The 23459-nt window shown below is 49.9% G+C and overlaps 1 protein-coding gene across 3 annotated transcripts in view; it reads left to right on the forward strand.

Moving 5' to 3' along the window:
• LOC111838970 (phosphatidylethanolamine-binding protein 4) overlaps positions 1-23459 on the forward strand; it is a 75549-nt gene that overhangs the window by 43097 nt on the left and 8993 nt on the right. For all 3 annotated transcript variants that reach the window (XR_011984662.1, XR_002837004.2, XM_023802474.2), the window contains exons 5-6: positions 20660-20705; positions 21553-21669. Coding sequence is in view for 1 of the 3 variants with exons in the window: in XM_023802474.2 (XP_023658242.1) it covers positions 20660-20705; positions 21553-21669 (163 nt within the window). In the remaining 2 variants the exon portion in view is untranslated. The remainder of the gene's footprint in view (positions 1-20659; positions 20706-21552; positions 21670-23459) is intronic.

Below are 23459 nucleotides of genomic sequence, written 5' to 3' on the forward strand. Positions count from 1 at the left end.
ACCAAATGAGAGTTTATCCACACAAACGGAGTTTAACACCAGCATCTGTATTCAGAGTCATTCCTCCAAAGCTGTGCCCCCCCCCACACCCACATCTATTGTATGTACGAAATCCTGGTTCTCCCTGAGAAGATGCTTCCAAGCCGTTGCAGACAGACGGCCCCCACACAAGCTCCTCTTTGTCACCCACTACAATATATATATTTAATATATATACACATACATACACACACACACGCTCACGCAAATGCCAAGTCAGCTACACAGAATCCCTTGTGGTCTTCTGGGTGTGAGTGGCATTTCTAGGTGATGGGCTGGGGGGTGGCGCTGGGGATGGGGGGGGGGGGGGGGCAGTGAAGCCCGCCTACCTGTGCTTGCATAAGCCGGACAATCCTGGCATAGATGAAGGAGGAGGAGAACGGAGCTGAGGAGCGCGGAGGATGGAGAGGCTGGAGCCATCGAGGAAAGCCCGTTCTCTGGGGGTGGGGGTGGGGAGGGGGGGGCACTGTGACCGCTCTCGGGGCATGTCGAGGGGGAGGAAGGCAAGCTGTTTCAAACACTTCATCCACAATTAAGCCCACTTAAAATAGACAGACAACAGGACTCCACTGTGTGTGTGTGTGTGTGTGTGTGTGTTTGTGTGTTTTTTGTGGGCCAAATTCAGCTGTACAGAAATATATGTTAATTATACCATTAAAATAAATAAATAGGCAAACAACAGGACCATAAAAATGGCCAAACAACAAACTTTTCCAGTGTTTTACCAAAGCGTGAGTCATCATGAATGTGAATGTATGCAATTATGAAAACACCGCAGAAAATAGATTTTCTTTGTTTTTGGTGTAGGAGCCTTGAGAATAGAAATCTTATCTGAGGGGTCAGGATATCGGGGGAATGTAAAGCAGCGTTTTCTGTGGTTAAACATTAACTTTAACATTCTGCTTTTTACTGCACTGTGCAAACCGACTGTCAGCGGTCAGCTTCCTGCGTCAGTCGAACGGGTCGGGCATGAAAGTGAGGCTTAAGATTCAGACACAAGTTTTAACCCGTTGGTTATCGCCATCGGTTAACCCAGAGGTCGGCAACCTGCGGCTCGTTTACCACGTGGCTGCAGCTCTTCTCATAACGATAGACGAATTCACATTTTCATGTCTTAACATATTATGATAATACTTTCGTAAAGATAAATTATTTGTTTATGGGTGAATATTATTATTTTTCATTTTGATATTTCTTTAGCTACTGTATACACTCACCTAAAGGATTATTAGGAACACCATACTAATACGGTGTTTGACCCCCTTTCGCCTTCAGAACTGCCTTAATTCTACGTGGCATTGATTCAACAAGGTGCTGAAAGCATTCTTTAGAAATGTTGGCCCATATTGATAGGATAGCATCTTGCAGTTGATGGAGATTTGTGGGATGCACATCCAGGGCACGAAGCTCCCGTTCCACCACATCCCAAAGATGCTCTATTGGGTTGAGATCTGGTGACTGTGGGGGCCATTTTAGTACAGTGAACTCATTGTCATGTTCAAGAAACCAATTTGAAATGATTCGAGCTTTGTGACATGGTGCATTATCCTGCTGGAAGTAGCCATCAGAAGATGGGTACATGGTGGTCATAAAGGGATGGACATGGTCAGAAACAATGCTCAGGTAGGCCGTGGCATTTAAACGATGCCCAATTGGCACTAAGGGGCCTAAAGTGTGCCAAGAAAACATCCCCCACACCATTACACCACCACCACCAGCCTGCACAGTGGTAACAAGGCATGATGGATCCATGTTCTCATTCTGTTTACGCCAAATTCTGACTCTACCATTTGAATGTCTCAACAGAAATCTTTTGTAAGCACTTGAACTTTTATTTTCGTGTTAAATGCATATATACACATATCACATTAAAAATCTTTTCTCAATCCCCCTTCTTTGCCCACTGTGCCTCGGAGTATTACTAACTGACCTGAAGCACAGGAGTTGGCCTGGAGTATTACCAACTGAACTGAACCAGACTAACTACTGAGTTTGGGTAGTAATACACCAGGCCTGCTATGTCTTTCAGTTGGGTTAGTAATACCCCAGGCCTGCTATGTGCTTCAGTTTGGTTAGTAATACCCCGGGCCAGCTATGTGCTTCAGTTTGGTTAGTAATACCCCAGGCCTGCAATGTGCTTCAGTTTGGTTAGTAATACCCCAGGCCTGCTATGTGCTTCAGTTTGGTTAGTAATACCCCGGGCTGACTCCTGTGCTGCGGTTTGGTTAGTAATAAACTGGGCCGGCTATGTGTTTCAGTTTGGTTAGTAATACCCCGGGCCAGCTATGTGCTTCAGTTTGGTTAGTAATACCCCAGGCCTGCTATGTGCTTCAGTTTGGTTAGTAATACCCCAGGCCTGCTATGTGCTGCAGTTTGGTTAGTAATACCCCGGGCCAGCTATGTGCTTCAGTTGGGTTAGTAATACTCTGGGCCGGCGACGTGCCTCAGTTTTGGTTCATAATACCCCAGGCCTGCTATGTGCTTCAGTTTGGTTAGTAATACCCCTGGCCTGCTATGTGCTTCAGTTTCGTTAGTAATACCCCAGGCCTGCTATGTGCTTCAGTTTGGTTAGTAATACCCCAGGCCTGCTATGTGCTTCAATTTGGTTAGTAATACCCCAGGCCAACTACGTTCTGCAGTTTGGTTAGTAATACCCTGGCCTGGCTATGTGCTTTGGTTCAGTTAATAATACTTTGGGCTGTCTATGTACTCAGGTTTGGTTAGTAATACTCCGAGCTGGCTCCCATGCCTTGTTTCAGTTAGTAATACCCCAGGCCAGCTACGTGTTTCAGTGTGCTTCGGTTTGGTTAGTAATTCCTCGGCCCGGCTATGTGCTTTGGTCTGGTTAGTAATACCCCGGGCCAGGTACATGCCCAGGTTCGGTTAGTAGTACCCTGGACTGGCTGTGTGCTTGGGTTCAGTTAGTAATACTCCGGGCCAGCTGTGTGCTTTGGTTCAGTTAGTAATGCTCTGGGCCAGCTACATGTTCTGGTTCAGTTAGTAATACTCCAGGCCAGCTGTGTGCTTTGGTTCAGTTAGTAATACTCCGGGCCAGCTGTGTGCTTTGGTTCAGTTAGTAATATCCCAGGCCAGCTGTGTGTTTGGGTTCAGTTAGTAATACTCCGGGTTGGATACATGCTCCGGTTCAGTTAGTAATATCCCAGGCCAGCTGTGTGCTTTGGTTCAGTTAGTAATGCTCTGGGCCAGCTACATGTTCTGGTTCAGTTAGTAATACTCCGGGTTGGATACATGCTCCGGTTCAGTTAGTAATATCCCAGGCCAGCTGTGTGCTTTGGTTCAGTTAGTAATGCTCTGGGCCAGCTATATGTTCTGGTTCAGTTAGTAATACTCTGGGCCAGCTGTGTGCTTTGGTTCAGTTAGTAATACTCCGGGTTGGATACATGCTCCGGTTCAGTTAGTAATATCCCAGGCCAGCTGTGTGCTTTGGTTCAGTTAGTAATGCTCTGGGCCAGCTACATGTTCTGGTTCAGTTAGTAATACTCCGGGCCAGCTGTGTGCTTTGGTTCAGTTAGTAATACTCTGGGCCGGCTACGTGCCTCAGTTTTGGTTCATAATACCCCGGGCCGGCTGTGTGCTTCAGTTGGGTTAGTAATACCCCGGGCCGGCTGTGTGCTTCAGTTGGGTTAGTAATACCCCGGGCCGGCTGTGTGCTTCAGTTGGGTTAGTAATACCCCGGGCCGGCTGTGTGCTTCAGTTGGGTTAGTAATACCCCAGGCCGGCTGTGTGCTTCAGTTGGGTTAGTAATACCCCGGGCCGGCTGTGTGCTTCAGTTGGGTTAGTAATACCCCGGGCCGGCTGTGTGCTTCAGTTGGGTTAGTAATACCCCGGGCCGGCTGCTTGCCTTGTGCCGTGACTCAGCCAGTGGCCAGATCGCTTGCTCCAGATTGCCTTGGCTACTTCACGCTCCATCCTGTCGCTGTTATACCAGCTGCACCCTGATTCCACAGGGGTGAGTCAGAGTGGCTTCGGAGGGAGCGCTGAGGCAGCTTTCTCCATGGAGGGCAACCTCGGCCCAGTGGAGCACTCGCACCTCTACCTGCAGAGGTTCTGGAGATGCCGGTCCCCCACCAAAAACTCATATCATGCCATGTTCATTTTGAGTAAAATCTAATATGTTATTTTCTCTGTAGTTTTCCTGCTGAAATATTCATTCAAGGGTCTTTTTGTGAATCTTCATTCGTGTCCACGAATATGCATATTTTCTGCGATGGTAAAATGGAAAAATATGGTGCAAGGCATGGTGTGTTTTCTTTCGTGGACACAGCGCGTCACCGCAGTCATGGTGCGGCCTGTCCGGACAGCGCTTCACGCCCAAGAAAATACCACAACACTCCGGATCATCCTGCCAAATTCCCAGTGTTTTTTTTGGATTTTATTCTGCCACTGGTGTGAAAAGGGCAATAGCATAGATCTGCGACATTTTAAACAGTGTGCTCTCTGATAGAGGCTGCAAGTAAAGTTCCTTGGGGGGGGGGGGGGTAGCTTTTTCTGTGTTCTGCACCCAGATTTTCCTTAAGCTGCCATGTCAGTAGCACCATGAATGGTACAGAAATGTACAGGCTAGAACCAGTATAGGTCACAGGTCATGCTGTGGCTGGGTCCAATGATGTGCTTCCCAGGTATAGAGGGGGGGCGATGGAAAGCCCCCAGACCTGTCAGGTGCTCCATGTATTTTTGCACGGTGCTTTATTGGGTCTGGAGGGCATGATGGGAGTTTACTGGTGACGAAAGGGACAGAGACTTTCCCCTACCGTTCTGTGTCCTGCCAGAGGAGGGTCGTTGCAGGTAAAGCAGGAGAGGTGGGGATGTCCTTCAGGTGGGGGGTCTCATTCACTTTGGAGTCACTCAGCCAGACCTGTGGGCCCACTAGAGCTGGAGGGGGTGCGTGATTGAATACGCCATTGGGGCAATAGAGGAAAGCACGTATCAGCTAACGAAGTTGGAGTTCTGTCACTCAAAACGGCTCATTCACAAGGCCTCTTTTTTACCAAAAGCTCCACTTTTATGCTTCACAGTATGTTTTCCACGAAAAAAGGAATTAATGAAGAAACGGCGTACCCTGTAATTGCTATTGAAACAATTAAGTACTTCTGTCCTACAAATGCATTCTGCATCACTGTGTTTTTTTCTATTATTATTTTTTTAGCCATCTTGCGTCGGATAGTGGAGAACCCACAAGCCTGAAACCTTTCATTCTGGCAAAGGCCGTTTTTTGGTCACCGCCAATAAAAGCATAAAAGCATTTATTTCCCACGTTTGTCAAATTAGCGCCGTACTCCACCTCCCATAGGAACCGCGGTTCATTAACCTCGCTGTGAAGTAGCACCGGTTTCCAGCGGTTACCATAACCCCTGCTCTGTTTCAATCTCAATTATAATAGAAGAATTAAATATCTAGCATTTTCAAAAAAAAAAAAAAAAAAAAAAAAACCCGAGCTCTTAAATCCCTTGGCAGCAGCTCCGCGTGCCGGTAATCACGAGGGACGCGGGCTAACGCACGCCGCGCACTAACGAGGCAGAGCGTGCTGGTGAGCCCATCTTGATAATGTATGTAAAATGTGCAGAAACATGGAGCGGCGGGTCGCGGCGTTCTGGGGATTGGGGACCCCGCTGGATCCCCGCACCGCTATGCAGGACAGACAGCGATGCCGCCCATGTTTCTGGCTGGCTGTGCCAAGAGCGCTAAAGCGCGCAGATGTACGGCTCTGCTGAGCCCTGGTGTTCGTACCATACAGCCTATGCCGTTTGTGGCGCTCGTGATTCATGACGCGGGTGGTTATTTTGCAATGAGCGAGATGTTGGGACTTTGGTCTCGTGTCACCCATCCGGCCTGCCCCTCAAATCTCTATGCCCCCATTTTGTACGTTGCTATTGTATGGGAATTGACTAACTTTGAACTAATCAGATTTAATTACCCCCCCCGTTGAGCTTTTTTGACAAATCTTTCAATTGAGCCACCTTAAGTTGTGGGTGTTCAAACCCTAAATGACCTTCCTCATCCTCTTCACCTCCCCCCTCCCATTCAGTAGAGCAGGTTTTCGAACCCTGGCAGTCGGGACGTTTATTGCCACTCTGTTCTATGCTTCATTTTCTAAGTGCTATAGTTGTATTTTAAAAATGTAGCTGTTGAATGCCAGAGTTTGCCACTCGAACATCAAAGTTTACTGCCGCTAAACGCCCCATCTGTTGTGTAGTACTTAAGGAGCTTGTTGAACAAGGCTGGTTCTCTGCAGACGTTGGATTGTTTTCCTGTTTTGTAAGGGTTTACATTTCTTCAGTGCAGAGACTCCAGGTATTTTCAGGATCCAGTCACCTTATGCGCTTTCTCAAAACCGTTTTCGGCTGAGCAACAAAATTCTTTTCATTTGGGTTAAAAGACAGACCGTTTACGTCGTGTTTGATAAGTGTTTTAGGCTCAGGAATCGCAGGCGCAACTTGTTTTTGATGCAGCGGTCAGGTATTCTTGCTGTATTCTTGAATTAAGTGGCTTTTTCTCGAGGAGGCTGAAGAAGAAACAGCTAACTGGTGGATGAAGGTGTCTACTGGGTTAGAAAACAAGGTGACAAGCCGTGGTATGAAAGTGGGCCAAAATAAAGCATTTTTTGTTGCTACGCTCCTGACGCAGTGCTGTCACTGGGCTCCGGGCTTCTCTCGGCACGTCCCATGTGACACCCCCCCACCCTGGAGAGGCAGGCCTCTGGCTTGACGGCGTCCCCCAGCAGTGGGAAGCCCGTGTGGGGACTTGTCAGCTCTTTGTTTGCTTGTTGTGTTGATGAACTTGGGGGTGGGGTGAGTGGGCCGCCTTGTTCCAGGATTCCCTCCAAATGAGTCAGTCAGCCCCCGGTCTAACCGACTGTTACCTTGGGAACGGGAGGCTGGGGGCGGGGGGGGGGATGGGGGGGGGGGTGCTCCTGCTATTTCCTTCTGCCCTTAACCTGTTTTAGAATCAGTTTTAGCCGTCACGTAGCTGCAGCTTTGTCGTGGGCATTGTCAGGAGGACGATTCCCCGTCAGTTTCGGAGGATGCGGCAGATTGGCTGGAGCGGAGGCCTCACTTACGAGCGCGGCACGGCAGATCGGTCAGCCGCCGCTAAGAGACTCGCGGAGAGCCTTTGGAAGCGCTTTAGCATTATTGAGTGCTTATGCAAGGCGTCCCCGGACGCGGCGTACTCTGCGAAGGGGGCCGCATCCAGGCTCGTGCTGTGAGAGCGGCGGCTCCACGAGAGCGAGGCGTACCGCGGCACTCCGGTCGCCCGCGCTGGTTGTCACGTTTTCCGTTGTATCGCAAAACCCGCTGCATTCTCCCGAACGTTTCATCACTGTCTAGTTATCAGCAGCCCTCAGCTTGAGTGATGCAGTCGTCAAAGCGAGTAGAGCACATGTTGGGGGGGGTGGTCCTGAAACAGCGTGTTAACAATGCGGCGGAAGCGTGGAGTTCTCTTATTAACTGCTCTGTTTGTGCTGTTAAGCGTGTTTATTAGCGCCAGTAAATGATTCTCCCTTAACCAAGTCATTAGTCGACTCAGGGCGTTGTTAGGGGAGCTAATTTTTCAAGCTGATGAAGCAGTGGAGTGAATCTGCAGCACCCCCACAATGTTCTGGGCCCTTGCTAATCGATGAGCATCTTCATGGACTCTGTGGGTGTGAGCCTACCTGTGGGTGGGCTAGATAAAGTTCTATAGGTGAGACCCTTCTTCTGGGTGGGCCAATTTGGGTTCTATAGGAAAAACACTGCCCCGACTTCCGTTGGGTTCTGAAACCCGTTCCGTTGCTGCCCCTGAGTGGGTCAAATTGGGTTTTGTAGGTGAGGCCCTTACTCATGTGGGCTGGGTTGGGTTCTAGGTGAGACCCTTACTCGTGTAGGCTGAGTTGAGTTCTGCAGGTGAGACTCTGACTCAGGTGGTCTGGTTTGGGTTTTGAAGGTGAGACCCTAACTCATGTGGGCTGGGTTGGGTTCTATGTGAGACCCTTACTCGTGTAGGCTGAGTTGAGTTCTGCAGGTGAGACTCTGACTCAGGTGGTCTGGTTTGGGTTTTGAAGGTGAGACCCTAACTCATGTGGGCTGGGTTGGGTTCTAGGTGAGACCCTTACTCGTGTAGGCTGAGTTGAGTTCTGCAGGTGAGACTCTGACTCAGGTGGTCTGGTTTGGGTTTTGAAGGTGAGACCCTAACTCATGTGGGCTGGGTTGGGTTCTAGGTGAGACCCTTACTCGTGTAGGCTGAGTTGAGTTCTGCAGGTGAGACCCTAACTCATGTGGGCTGGGTTGGCTTCTGTAGGTGAGACCCTTACTATTGTGGGTTGGGTTGGGTTCTGTAAGTGAGACCCTGAGCCAGGTGGGCTGGGTTGGGTTCTGTAGGTGAAACCCTGACTCAGGTGGGCTGGATTGGGATCTGTAGGTGAGACCTTGACTCAGGTGGGCTGGGATGAGTTCTGTAGGTGAGACAGACCCCCAGGGCAACAGCCGTCATATAAATAACTATACAAATTATAAAACGACGGACGACAGGTGACCTCCTGTGTAATATTTAGCATCTAGTGGTTTCCTCCAGAGTCCAATGCTACTGTAGATCATGGGTTACAGAACTTTTTGGAGAAGCATAAATATATAACAGAATGCGAGAAATAAGGCGTCTCCATCATTGACTTTATTATGAAACCAAAAGTACAGAAAGTGTCATGGCAACAGTAAACTGAAACCTTGCGATGAAATCATGCCATGGAAATGCAGTGCACAGAGAGATAACTGCCTGTTCACCTCTGAGTTTTCTTTATGCTTTGAATGGCTCTAAAACAAAGGAGGACTAGCTGAAAGTACGTCTGTTTTTTAATAGGCCGTATTACTATGTTAATTAACATGCATTATGGATTAACACTGTGCATGATGTCTGTTTCTCTGTAATATTGTGGTTGAGGCCTCATAGCTACAGGTTTTTTCATTTTGTAATGCCGAGGAACACCGTGCCGTCTTAGAACGTTAAAAAAAATGCAAATAATGAACGTGTTTCATGTCGAAACATGTAGAGCATGCAGAAAACGATTAGAGAACACGCAGAGGATAGGAAGGCTGATACCAATGCCAGGATAGAGGATCCCAGGAACTATTTAAAGAAATGAGTTTCCACCTGAGTGCCTTTGATCGACGCTCTCTCATCAGTGCTTAGAATTTAATTCTCCAGCGAAATGGCAAGAGATTAAAGCAGTAAGACTTTGTCAAGGTTCTGTAGAGGATGGATGGGAGCCAGCGACAATGTGCTGGGTTTGAAGAGATTACCAACATTGTAGGTGCCTTTTTTGAAAGGGAAGAGCTTGTATGGCAATGGGGAAAGTTTTAAGGCTTGATTGCTGTCCTTCTTCTTTTCCTGCAGCATGGCGATGCTGGATCCAGTGAAGACCTCCCAGGACTGTCACGTAGCTGACGATGGGAGCGTATGAGCTCCAGTGAGGCACAAAATAATTGATGGTGGAAAAAGGGAGATCTGATTGATTTCAGAGCAGTGTGCGAAGATGTTTGACCGTCCGGTCGACCGGCTGCGTCACGGCAGTTTGGCTGCCCGAGGAGAAAAATACCATACCGTAAAGTACCGTTGATTCATAGCGTGGTCAGCAGGTACCAAGAAATCAAGGGGAACGTTTCTTGGGGACCTTCAGAAGCATTTTTATATGTTGGGAGAGCTCTTTCGTAGCTGTGTTTTTTGAAAGCGGAAATTCAAATCATGTACTTTGCTGAACACCCGTGGATTTTACTGAACATCGCTGGAATAACTGATCAGAAATATAAAATTTATCCCGTACATGCACACCTATCATAATTTCTTGTGTAATGCCGTTTACACAAATGCCAATAAAATGTCCCTTGGGGTGGAAGTGGGGGGGGCGGGGCATAGCACACATCAACAGCAAAGCGCCGTTAACCATTGATGCTCCATGTTGTTCCAGATCTGCCTGGAACGGCGGCGGCCGCATGTTGGAATATCTTAACACGTGTCGCTTGTCCTTTTGAGAGCCGACGGTTCGAGACGTGTCGTTCTGCTGCACGCGGAGAGCAGGACTGCGGCGTGCTAATTCACAATGACTATGTGAGGAATCAGCTCCCTTTCAGCAGAAAGCAACTGGGGGGGGGGGGACTGGCACGGGCTTCGCTCCGAGCGCGGGTGGGGGGGGTGGGGGGTGCGCTGGTGCCGGTGGTGAACGTCCAGTCTCAGAAATAGAGCTGTGAACGCCATCTGTCACGCTCTCTCCTCTTCTCTCTCTCCCCCGGCTGCGATTAAAGCGGCAGAAAGCGCTGCCCTCGTCTTCGCCTCGGAAGGACGTGGGTGCTCGCTCCCGTAGGTGTAGGCTTGCAGGGAGCGAGGGAGGGAAGGAGGGAGGGAAGGAGGCTGGTTTGGGGGGGGAGGGGGGAGTGTCGTGAGTAAACTATGCTGACAGTGGAACGCTCTCTCTCACCCACACAAGCAAGGAGGTAGGTGGGCATGTGGGCAACCCCCCCCTCCCCACCAATCACCAGCACCGCGCCGCTTCCCCCCCACCCCCCACCCCCCACCCCGCATCCCACCAGGTGAGTCCTGCGGGAGGATCCATCTTGGGGACTCCTCGGGTGCTGCATCGTCGCAGCAGATGCGGCGGGCTCTGCTGTGACAGCCCTGCCTCCCTCCCTCCTGCCTCCCGGTGACGTTCGGTGACACCGGCAGACAATCCGCCGCTTGCCGGGCAGGTGCAGCCACACGCTCAGACGGGCAAACCAACGATAATGTAATAACGCTCATCGTGATTAATGTGAGTAATGAGTAATAATATTATTGCTTCCCGTGCGTTCGGTGTGTCATCGCAAACCTGAAAACACACGGTGACGGGCTCACAATGAGCATGTGGTGCAGCCAGTGACCAGTGCCATATTTATCCCTTACCAGCAACAACCAACTAGTTATTATAGTGTCTCTTAACTATATTGATTTAAGGAGGTTCAGATACTGCGTTAAACTAGTTATAGTAGTCAGCTGGTATGTAGTGTATAGGTATTCCATTTGGAGATGACAGTCTGGATGCTTGAGTATATATGTGGGTGGGGCTACGGGGGGACCGGTCCCAGCTGAAAGCTGATTGGCCCCTGGGGTGCCCCCTTCTCTGTCACTCACTGATTTGAAACATATAATTGGCTAAAGCCAAGGTTGGCCCCTCTGTATGAGTTACAGCCCTTGTTATGGCCAGTCACCTTAAAAAAGTCCCGGACAGATGAATGGGATTACATCTCGCATGTCAGTGCTATGCAGATGTCAGGTGGGGGCATGAGTTTCTTCCGCGTGTCAGTGCTGCGGGGACGGTAGTGTCTCTGCAGTGATTGGGGGGGGGGGGGGCGTGGACCAGGATGCCAACTCGCATCCTCCTCCCTGATCCGCTCTCTCCTCCAGCTTTACGTGGGGGGGGGGGGGGGGGGGAGTGCCATGCTTTTGCCATTTTAAGAGGGACAGCTCCCGGCTTTCCTGGGGGGACCCTTGTGCATAAACTCAGGCGACCCCCCTGCCCCCTCCCCCCGCCCAGATGCTGGGGGCCCATCTGCATGTCATTGGTGAGTTCCTGCATTGTACGGTTGCAGCGTCTTGTAAGAAGAGTCCTCGAGTGACACCCTGCCCTCCCCCCGCCCCATATGCCACACCATCAGCGAGCACAAGCCCTTAAATATGCTTTTACTGCTGAGCCTTTTCCGGAAGTTTCTAAGCTTCCTTAGTGTGTCTTATGCTGGATTAGCTATACTTAGACCGTAATACATCATTAACCTTAATTTTGTAATTATATCTTGCTATGTTTCCACCAAATGTGATTATTGAATCATGAAGGATACATCAGTCTGAATACTTACTGAAATACTTCAGGTGTACTCTGATATTTCCATAATGAATAACATCCTGCAATGAGTTTACTGTCCAATCAGTCAGAATAGCTTGAGTAAATTATCATTTTTTAATCTGAATGACGCTTGTAAAAGATTTGGGGGAAATGCTTGATCCTTCATGTAAAATCGGATTGGATCACTCTAATCTTCTAGGAGTTGCGTTTGGCTGTCATTTCTGGTAAAATCTAAAGGCTGTGCTGCTTTGTGGACCCAGCTTGGTGTGTTTCCACCGCACACGTCGTTTCAGACAAAAGAAAGTAAGAGGCAACAATGCAAAGGTTGCTTCTCTAGAGTGCTGTGTGGGATGGGTCCTCTGTGAAGCTGCGTCTCGTAAATGAGCTCCCCCCCCGCCCCCACCCCCCCGTGAGCCACATGTGAAGATGCTGGAAGCTTCCTGCCCCCAGAATCATGATTGGCCGGCGTCTTCATTGCTGTTTTCTAAAATCCTGTCCTCTGGAAGGAGGCCCGTGTTCCCTTACGGCCCTCGGTTCAGACATTGGTCGGCAGGTACCTGGGCTTGCTGGCTATCTTCACTTGTAACGCGTGCCAGATCAAGTCCCCTGAGGGACAATGCTGTTGTATTCCTGAGAGAGCTACTGAACTTCCGCTGCTGCAGTCAGTTTCTTCATGAATGAGTCGGTACGGCTGTAAGTAATGCAGGCGTCACTGGGATAGAGGGCGCAAGGATGTCCTTCTGACCTTGAGCTATAGGGGGCGTTGTCTCCCCTCTGTAATACCTGGTTTACATTGATAAGCCAGTCTAGGCCTAAATATTTTCTGCTGTATTCCCCAGCTTTTCCCAGAAAGGAGGGAAAAGTGAACAAGTCTTAATCAGCTCAGCGCATTGGGGATGTTCAGGACGGCAGATGATAGTGCCTTGCTACTCCCCACCATATCGCTGCCACACCCCCACTCCACTGGGAGAGCTGTGTGCCACATGAAAATGTCATGGTAATAGGTGTGAGGCACACGGGTTCAGACTGAGCGAGCTCGGCGAGGCACACGGGTCCAGTCTGAGCGCGCTCGGCGAGTCACACGGGTTCAGACTGAGCGCGCTCGGCGAGGCACACGGGTTCAGACTGAGCGCGCTCTGCGAGGCACACGGGTTCAGACTGAGCCGCTCGGCGAGGCACACGGGTCCAGTCTGAGCGCGCTCGGCGAGGCACACGGGTTGAGACTGAGCGCGCTCTGCGAGGCACACGGGTTCAGACTGAGCGCGCTCGGCGAGTCACACGGGTCCAGTCTGAGCGCGCTCGGCGAGGCACACGGGTTCAGACTGAGCGCGCTCGGCGAGGCACACGGGTTCAGACTGAGCGCGCTCGGCGAGGCACACGGGTTCAGACTGAGCGCGCTCGGCGAGGCACACGGGTCCAGACTGAGCGCACTCGGCGAGGCACACGGGTTCAGACTGAGCGCGCTCTGCGAGTCACACGGGTTCAGACTGAGCGCGCTCTGCGAGTCACACGGGTTCAGACTGAGCGCGCTCGGCGAGTCACACGGGTCCAGTCTGAGCGCGCTCGGCGAGGCACACGGGTTCAGACTGAGCGCGCTCGGCGAGGCACACGGGTTCAGACTGAGCGCGCTCGGCGAGGCACACGGGTCCAGACTGAGCGCGCTCGGCGAGGCACACGGGTTCAGACTGAGCGCGCTCGGCGAGGCACACGGGTTCAGACTGAGCGCGCTCGGCGAGGCACTTGGGGAGATCAGCACCAGCGGCCGCCGTGGGGGGAAACGGCGACTTTCGCTCTTGAATGTTGACTACCTGTTGCTATGGCAATGATTCTGGATTCTATGGGCTTTATTTGCTTATTCTAAATAAAGGTCTACACACCCCCCATGATCCCGGGTGGGAGGGGGGGGGGTTAAGCAGCAGTCAGTCACACTTGAGCAGTTTTACATACTCAGAGGATTCAAGTTTCTCTCGCCCCTTAGCATTGTTTTTATAACCAAACTGCTCACTCACACACTGCCGACAGCTGATTATACATCTGACTTATACACTGATTTTTTGCAGGATTTCGGCATGGTGCCAGAACACATGTTTGCTTTATCTCTGCACGTGAAAAAGCAGCCTTCTGTGTACCTTTGACCTTTGGCATGCACGGACGGGATATTCCCTTCGGCCTTTGAGATGATCCGGCGACGCCTCTCGGAATGGTCACCAGTTTAGTCTGGCTGAAAAGCCCATCCAGTTGTGATGATATTTTTATGGTCATTTTGTCAGTTTGTCAGAAGGCATGTACAGGACAGAGATACCACAAGAATAACTGACAAAAAGAAAACAGTGAGAGAAAGGGAAAAAAAGGGTGGGGGGGGGGACATATAACAACTTTTTGCACTTGACTCACATTGGCAACAAACTCATATAAGCTGGACTATTCAAAGAAGCTCTTTAAGAGCAGCAGTTACATTCCTCCAGATATTTACGGTGATTGCTTTTGCCTTATTAATCTTTGCAGTCATATAATCTAAACAGACAATATAATGGAATGAGACAACCTAGAATTGCTTCAGGTTTGTATCTGGGTGTATCCATTGCTGTAGTATAATTTTCTTAGCAGCTGTAAAGCCTGCCATTAACAGTTTTTTTTTTTTATCACGCAATGAGAACTGGTACCTTGAGTCATCATTAAGCAAGGGCCCAAATCAAAGTGTAGTCGTGTAAGATCACATGCTGTAACATATGAGTGACAAGCTTCCACAAATGTTGGATCATTGGGGAGTCCCAGGACATATGTAGCAACATACCGGTAGTATCAGTGTTGCAGTGTGGATGGGGAGTAAGTTTCATGAGATACCGTTTGTAGGGTGTACAACAGAAACGACGGATAGTTTTAAAGTGAATAAGTACATGACTAAGGTTTTTGGAAGTAAGGCAAAGATTCGACCATCCGGGTGGAATCCTAACCAAGAAAGTACTAAATCTCATTTTGATAGAATCGTCAAAGGCTTATGGATGCTAAGGAGTGAGCTGTTGTAAATTTTTGCGACTGCACCTTTAGAGGCCTTGACCGGATCGATCCAGCTAAACATTGGGTGATCATTTAAGACAGAATTCCATGGCACGCTGCAGGCCATCATTGCGGATCGTAGCCTGAGGTACAAGAAAAATGAGAAGCCAGGTAGACTGTATTCTTTTTGAATATCCTGGAATCGAATATATTGGAAAATGTGGAAACGCCCTTGGATGACCAGAGGGGATAAACCAACGGTTTATAGTCTGATAGAAGGTAGAAATTATTCCATAAAGGAGGTTGTTGAGAGATTTTCTTTGAATGACCAGTTGCTTTTTCGGCGTTGCACCATGCCGCTACATGCTGCCAAGTTGGTATCGTGATTTACGACGACCTACCGTGGTGAAAGGTAAATCCCGGAGTCTGTGGGGATGCACTGTAGCTGATTCAGTGCTTCTTTATGGCACTGCACTGTCAGCGGCTGTCCAAGTGCTCATAGCCCTAAAATGCCCAATGATAGAGCTTAAAATTAGGGCGGGCAAGGCCACTATCTGATTTGGTAACATGTAAAACTGAGAAGTGTATCCTGGGCCGTTCCGAATAAATTTGGGTAAAGCCCCTCCAGTTGTATGGATTTCACCTCCTTCTCCTTCACCTCCTCCTCCTCCTCCGGCATGTGCCTTACAGTGATCCTTTAGTCATGCCCTCCGTTGTCCCCTGGGAAGGCCAGAAGGCTGACAAGTTTGCATCCTGGGAGCTTTATTGGCATTTAAGAGCACTCTCGTCACTCATTACCCTACATGCATCTGTGACGAATATAAATAAGGCTGTAGAAGGAGTTCAGTTATCCGCGCTACAAGAGCAGGAAAAAGCTAGCAAGCCAAATGTTTGTTGTTTAAAGTGTTGGCCGGGTTCAAGAGCACAGTCCCCCGCTCCCCTCCCCGCCCCCAGATGTTCACCCTGCTATAATTTAGCTGTTCATAAGTCTGTACTAGGCTGCCTGTAGCATTCTCCAAATGCTAATCCGATACTCTCACCGCTGATCCGCGAATAGCCAGCCCTTCTCGCTGGTCATATGGGCTTCTACAGGGCCGGAAGGGCAGCGCTTGCCTGACCGCTCATCTACCTGAGTTCCATCTGCACCGGTTAAGTCCCGTAAAGTGAGGGTCTCCCAGATGTACACATGGCCCGCTCATGCTGACACGGCACTGTAGGATTTCCCCACAGATGGCGTCGTTCCCACTAAAGGTGCTGTCATCGTCTGGGGACATGTTACCTGCCACCGCAGTCTTGGCCACGTGGTGTCGGCAAGCCCTACTTAGTGAACCTCAACCTTTTTTTTTGACATTTTGAAGACCTTTTGTGACCCTTGCCTCTCGATGGTTTCTCAGATATCCCATCATGCTCTCGGCTTGGTCCCCAGAAAGTGTTCTTTTTTTTTTTTGCTGACACAGTCATACTCAACAAAAATAAAAGTGAGTCATTATGGTAACTTTCGCTCAGACATTCCTCCCGATCTGAAAAACCTGCCGCGTTCGGCACACAGCAGATGGTCTCAGTAATTTTAGTACATTTGGTCAGTTACAGTCAACGTAGGTGATGTTGACAGGGATTCTTAACTTCAGAATGTTCCGGAGTGTCATGAAGCTCCCAACCTCGCTTCAGGGTTGTTCATATTTCACTCAAACAGAACGAGTGTTGCTGAAAACAGAAATGCGGGGAATGACACACCAGGAATGAACAAACTGCGCTCTACAACAGACTCTGTGGTTTTGATACATTTCGGCACACAGCTAGAGCGAAACCGTTGCCTGTCTGATGCCGATTGGCAGCTCACCGTGAAAGCTTGCAGTGTAATTCAGTTCAATATATTTTTATATAGCGCCTTTCGCAACAGAGTCACCAGAAGGTGCTTTGCATGGGTGTTTTGGAAAACATTACGACTTCATTAAGATGGAATAATACAAAAACCGGGAAAAGGCAAGACAAAGAAATGAAAGAAAAAAGAAAGAAAGAAAGAAAGACAGGTGACAACGGAGGAGAGGAACCAAAAACTCCCAAGTAGGGAGAAAAAAAAAAAACATGAACAGCCGAAGGAGTAGAATACAGTTCATCCTATTAATACTGACGTTTTAATAAAGTCCGACAGCACCTGAGTGCTGTCTCATCGTTATTTAAGTGTTTCCTCAAGTCAGGGGTCAGAATCAAGGTCTTTGAATGACGCATTTCTGAGCTCTTAAAGATCTAAACTAGAGAAATCATGATAAACTGAATTGTATACCAAGCTGAAGTGACTGTTACAGCTCCTTTTATGAAATGATCCTTTATTTGTCATTTGCCACATAGCGACAGTACATTGTAATGCTTCTTTTCACGTATCTCGCACATATCTATCACATGTAGAATATCTTGCTCGCCTTTTTTTGAGACAGACATATACGCAGTTGTGAACTGAGCTGTGTCGGGCCATTTTTCTGGTGCCCCTGGAGCATTTCGGGAGGGGTGAGGGCCTTGGTCACAGGTCCAACGGTGATGTGACTGTTCTGCACCGTTGGATGATGTATGGATGGATGGAGTTTTCTGGTTCCTTAATCATGCAGTTGTTAAGGATGGTAAGTGGCTGTTTGTTAGCCGGACAGGTGGACACAGAATTATTTATGTATTTATTTCTTTGTGTAGACTTTCTCACTTTTTTCAAAATTGATTTTCGGGAAACGGTGGAAGCCCTCAGTCAGCATGTTCAGTCTGTGATTCAAACTATTTTACGGCTTCAGTCTCAATCAGCGGCTGACTACCTAAGTGACTGGCCGCTGCATCCCATGGGTCCCCATGCCGGACTGACCCCCCCCAGGACTGACCGCCCCCCCCCCCCCCCAGGGCTAATCAGGATACAGTCAGGTCCTCCTCAGCTCCCATCGCGATCATCCTCGTGTTCCTGCTGGCCAAGCTCGGTCATGCCCTTGCTAGTTATTCCACAGATCGGGTGACCCCCTCCTCAGTACCGATCCTAGCTAACGTGGCACCATAGGCAAGCATCACCCCCGCTGCCCCCCGTCCGATGCAAAGTGAAACTGCCTAGCAAGTCAGTGGTCAGTGCCCCTGAGAAGTTAGTGCCCAAGGCAGCCATCTCTCTCCCGTAAGGGGTTGGCCGGCCCTGCTCCGCATTCAAAGGTCAAACAGCTGCCCCTTCCATAGCTTTCAGATGCTTCAGCTTAGGGCCTTAGCCACTCTGCTGCTTGCAGGATTTGAAAATGTATGTACGGCGGCCGCGGTCACATCTGCCCACGAAACCAGAACCAGAAAGCAGCTAAAGTCAGTCACATTGGCACACGGTGTGCAGCACAGCATGTCCGACATCCTCCCTCTTCCGCACAAGCAGTAAGTGGGGCATCCCGGCTCACCGAGGCAGTGGGACGGATCCATTACCAAATAGGTAGGGGGGGTGTGTGAGGATGAGAACAGTGGTCAGGAGGAAGGTAAATGGCAGTGCGGACCCAAGTGTGTACAGAAAATGGATGGATGGATGGATTAAATACAATTAAGCACGATCTGAACATGTTGCATAAGTATGTGCTTGTTTGTGTTATCTAAGTACAAATTTATGTCACTTGAATCTGTTCTCGCAGTGCATCACAATATTACAAAATTTCCACTGACAGCCCTTCCCTCCCCGAAAGCTGTGTATTGTCACACTGAAACAGAGGGACTTTCCCTAAGTTTGAAGGTCTTTACAGGCCTCCCTCTGATGAGAATATATCTTATTATAATTGATTTCCCTAAAGCTTGAAATATGCATTCCTTCCTAAGGGAGTAAGTGTGTGTAGCTGGAGATTCCCACAGGACAGGCAGGCTGGTAACCTGCAGCAAGGTTCAGGGGGCAGGCCATGCGCTGCCATGCAAACACACCTGAGCTGATGTCACTCTCCCCTCTTACTCCACGCTGTCACTCTTCATTGTCACTCCCTGCTGTCACTCCTCACTTTCACTCCCCGTTGTTACTCATAACTGTCACTCTGTGCTGGTGCTCTCTGCTGTCACTGCCTGATGTCACTCCCCACTGTAACTCACCACTGTCACTTGCCGCTGTCACTCTTCTCTGTTAATTACTGCAGCTATTCCCCATTGTCACTCCCTGCTGTCACTCCCCGCTCTTGCTCTCTGCTGTTAATGCCTGCTGTCACTCCCCACTGTCACCCCACACTGTCACTTTCCACTGTCAATCCCTGCTGTCCGTCCCCACTCTCACTCTTTGCTGTCACTCTCCGTCGTCACTCCTCCATCACTCTCCATTGTCACTCCCTGCTGTCACTCCCCACTCTTGCTCTCTGCTGTCAATACCTGCTGTCACTCCTCACTGTCATCCCCTACTGTCATTTTCCTCTATCAATGACTGCTGTCACTCCCTGCTGTCACTTTCCAGTCATTCCCCATCAGTCCTCACATTCTCGCCTCGCTGTCACTCCCCACTGTCACTCTCCATTGTCACTCCATGCCGTCACACTCTGCTGTCACTCCATCCCTTAATAAAGGCCCGAGGAGAAAGGACTCTATCGCTAGACATCCATCACCCGGTGTGTCGCAGGATAAGCACTAGGGCAAGGCTGACACTTAAGATGGTGAAAAAATGTTATAGTGAGTGTCTGTGAGCAGCTGCTGAATCTTATCGAGATTCCTGAGCCAGGCCATTAGTCCGTATGTCTTTCTGTTCTCCTCTTTCAGTTCCTCTGAAAATTTTATCCAACAGTTGTTATGGAAATATGTTACGTACCAATCAGTATAGATTATTCAGCTCCCAGTCATCCCTGAGCGCTTTTCAAAGAAAGCCTCTGACATTAACCAGAACAACAAGAACAGCTCTGTCTGTGTTTGTGTGTGTGTGTGTGTGTTTGAGTTGCCTACACATGTATTATTTCTCCCTTTATTATGATTTTTATCAGAGCAGTGCCTCCGTTCTGCACGCAGTTCCAGTGATGGCCCATAGGGGGAAGCATACGTGGCGAGCTGGGGCTTGAGAAGCGGGACGCTACCAGGGCCACAATGCGCACATCTGACATTGTCTTTCTGTGCCAAGGTTCACACTTGACTGCTTTTGACCTTTTCTGGGGACTTCCAGTCTCACCGCGAGAGCGGGATCTGAGCACTGTCTGAAAGATGCCAACCGCGGACCATCCCGCCCACACACACACACACACACACACACACATGTGCGCTCGCGTTACTGAATAACCATGTTTATAACGCGGGCTCTCTGCATACAGCACCCATCCGCGGAAGGCATTGAGCAGATGGGCTTTATCGTGACATGGGTTGGAATGTCCTGAGAAGAAAAAAAATACATGCTTATTTCAGTTCATCTCCATCCTGTTTGCCATCCTTGTTCCTAGGCAACCAGGATTTCATATACAATTAATAAAATAGGAATTTGCCATTCTGAAATCCGATCGCAGGCACGGTTTTGACTGGCTATTGTCTTTTGTCTCTAGATATTAAGCACCATGGATCCCAAGAGGATGCAGTTTTTGACACCCTAAGCCTGGATCGGGCTGCCTCCCGCATGCCAGTGCCTTGTCGCCTGTTAATCCGGGCTTTCCAGGTCTTAGGTGACACATGTATTTGACTTGTCACACTACCCAGTCCCCCTGTGGCCACGCTGTGGTTTTGAGTCGCTTGTGCACGACGTGCCCCTCCAGGGGGCATTTGGCTTGCGTGTGACACGCAGCGGGCTCCGAAAGCTGATCTCCGTGTCCCTTGAACCTACAGGGCAGCGACCTGAGGAAGGGAGATGTCAAAGGCTCCGTCTTATCTGGTAAGGAGGGGCTCTTTCCGCCTCCTTTATTTCTGTTTGTTTTTGTTTGTTTGTTCGTTAGCTGCTTTCTTTGGTGTTTTTTTTGTTTGTTTTGTGTGGGTGTTAATGGGATTCTACACCTAGAAGGATGCTCGTCATACTGTCGGAGGCACGGATAAGGTTACCTGAGCCGTTGCTCGCCGCGATAACGGGATGGCATAATACAGCCCTTTGGCAACCCGCTCGCAGCCCCCAGACCTCCCGTCCTACCCAGGCCCTGCGGTTTTGTGCCACACGTTCAGATATGAATTGTCCGTGTGGCTCAGTGGCCAAGGGTTTGCTTTCCCCCAGGTTACGTGATGCTGTTTAGGCCCATTTCAGAGCAATCGACCATCTGAGCCAAAAGGAGGGCTCCCCCTCCTGGTTGGGGGTGGGAGTGACAGGCGGAGCTGGCAAACAGCTCTTTCCACATTCCGTCACAGGCTGATACCCCCTACACCTCTACAGGAAGGGGCTTCTTCTAACCTCTCAGGTCTACAGATAACTTCTGTCCCCCTCCAGACCCCATGACACCTAGACCTAAGTGAAGGAATCTTTTGTTTAGTGCAAATAAATGATCACCTATGTACCACGCCACAAAATCATGAATGTCTCTATACTTTCTGGCAACCAGCCTTCCCTTCAGAGCTCCAGTGAAGGTCTTCTTCATTATACAATACAATGTTATGTGACGTTTTGCATGAGCCAGAATATTTGGTTATCCTACCATTTATAAGTTCGGGCTGAAAATTAAGAAAGGATAAATGTTTGCAAGCTGCATATCCCCTCTTACTTACTCCTAGTGAAAACTTCACCGTTTCCTCCGCAGGGTACCGTCGCCCCACCCCTCCTAGGGGCACTGGTCTCCACCGTTACCAGTTCATGCTGTTTGAGCAGCAAGGCTCGGGGCCCCTCAGCCTGAGCTGTGAGGAGGCGTCTTCCCTTGGTACGAGCTCTGCACCGCCCTCCATACGCACCCCCAAAGACCACAGCATGCACCTCCATTCCCCTGCGTATGTAGAGCTCACGTTCTCCTTGGCACCCTGCAGGCTGAAAAGAGGCAACAGCAGATGCACCTGAGTCATCAGAACCCTTCAGTCAGGAATTGCCAGGCTAACCGTGCCTCAGAGTGATAGCAGGCTGGGTCTCTGTGCCTCAGAGTGATTGCAGGCTGGGTCTCTGTGCCTCAGAGTGATAGCAGGCTGGGTCTCTGTGCCTCAGAGTGATTGCAGGCTGGGTCTCTGTACCTCAGAGTGATAGCAGGCTGGGTCTCTGTGCCTCAGAGTGATAGCAGGCTGGATCTCTGTGCCTCAGAGTGATAGCAGGCTAGGTCTCTGTGCCTCAGAGTGATAGCAGGCTGGGTCTCAGTGTTTCACAGTGATAGCAGGCTGGGTCTCTGTGCCTCAGAGTGATAGCAGGCTGGGTTTCAGTGTTTCACAGTGATAGCAGGCTGGGTCTCTGTGCCTCAGAGTGATAGCAGGCTGGGTCTCTGTGCCTCAGAGTGATAGCAGGCTGGATCTCTGTGCCTCAGAGTGATAGCAGGCTAGGTCTCTGTGCCTCAGAGTGATAGCAGGCTGGGTCTCAGTGTTTCACAGTGATAGCAGACTGGGTCTCTGTACCTCAGAGTGATAGCAGGCTGGGTCTCAGTGTTTCACAGTGATAGCAGGCTGGGTCTCAGTGCCTTGGAGTGATAGCAGGCTGGGTCTCTGTGCCTCGGAGTGATAGAAGGCTGGATCTCTGTGCCTCAGAGTGATAGCAGGCTGGGTCTCTGTGCCTCAGAGTGATAGCATGCTGGGTCTCTGTGCCTCAGAGTGATAGCAGGCTGGGTCTCTGTGCCTCAGAGTGATAGAAGGCTGGATCTCTGTGCCTCAGAGTGATAGCAGGCTGGGTCTCTGTGCCTCAGAGTGATAGCATGCTGGGTCTCTGTGCCTCAGAGTGATAGCATGCTGGGTCTCTGTGCCTCAGAGTGATAGCAGGCTGGGTCTCAGTGTTTCACAGTGATAGCAGGCTGGGTCTCTGTGCCTCAGAGTGATAGCAGGCTGGGTCTCAGTGCCTTGGAGTGATAGCAGGCTGGGTCTCTGTGCCTCGGAGTGGTAGCAGGCTGGATCTCTGTGCCTCAGAGTGATAGCAGGCTGGATCTCTGTGCTCAGAGTTATAGCAGGCTGGGTCTCTGTGCCTTGGAGTGATAGCAGGCTGGATCTCTGTGCTCAGAGTTATAGCAGGCTGGGTCTCTGTACCTCAGAGTGATAGCAGGCTGGGTCTCAGTGTTTCACAGTGATAGCAGGCTGGGTCTCTGTACCTCAGAGTGATAGCAGGCTGGGTCTCTGTGCCTCAGAGTGATAGCAGGCTGGGTCTCAGTGTTTCACAGTGATAGCAGGCTGGGTCTCTGTACCTCAGAGTGATAGCAGGCTGGGTCTCTGTGCCTCAGAGTGATAGCAGGCTGGGTCTCAGTGTTTCACAGTGATAGCAGGCTGGGTCTCTGTACCTCAGAGTGATAGCAGGCTGGGTCTCAGTGTTTCACAGTGATAGCAGGCTGGGTCTCTGTGCCTTGGAGTGATAGCAGGCTGGGTCTCTGTGCCTCAGAGTGATAGCAGGCTGGGTCTCAGTGTTTCACAGTGATAGCAGGCTGGGTCTCTGTGCCTTGGAGTGATAGCAGTGTGCCAGTGCCATGTGCTTGCCAGCTGTCCGGCTTTCTCACTAGTACCTTTGGGCCTGCCGTCCTGTACCTGCCGTGCA

This window comes from Paramormyrops kingsleyae, chromosome 2, assembly GCF_048594095.1.
Source record: "Paramormyrops kingsleyae isolate MSU_618 chromosome 2, PKINGS_0.4, whole genome shotgun sequence".
NCBI lineage: Eukaryota > Metazoa > Chordata > Actinopteri > Osteoglossiformes > Mormyridae > Paramormyrops > Paramormyrops kingsleyae.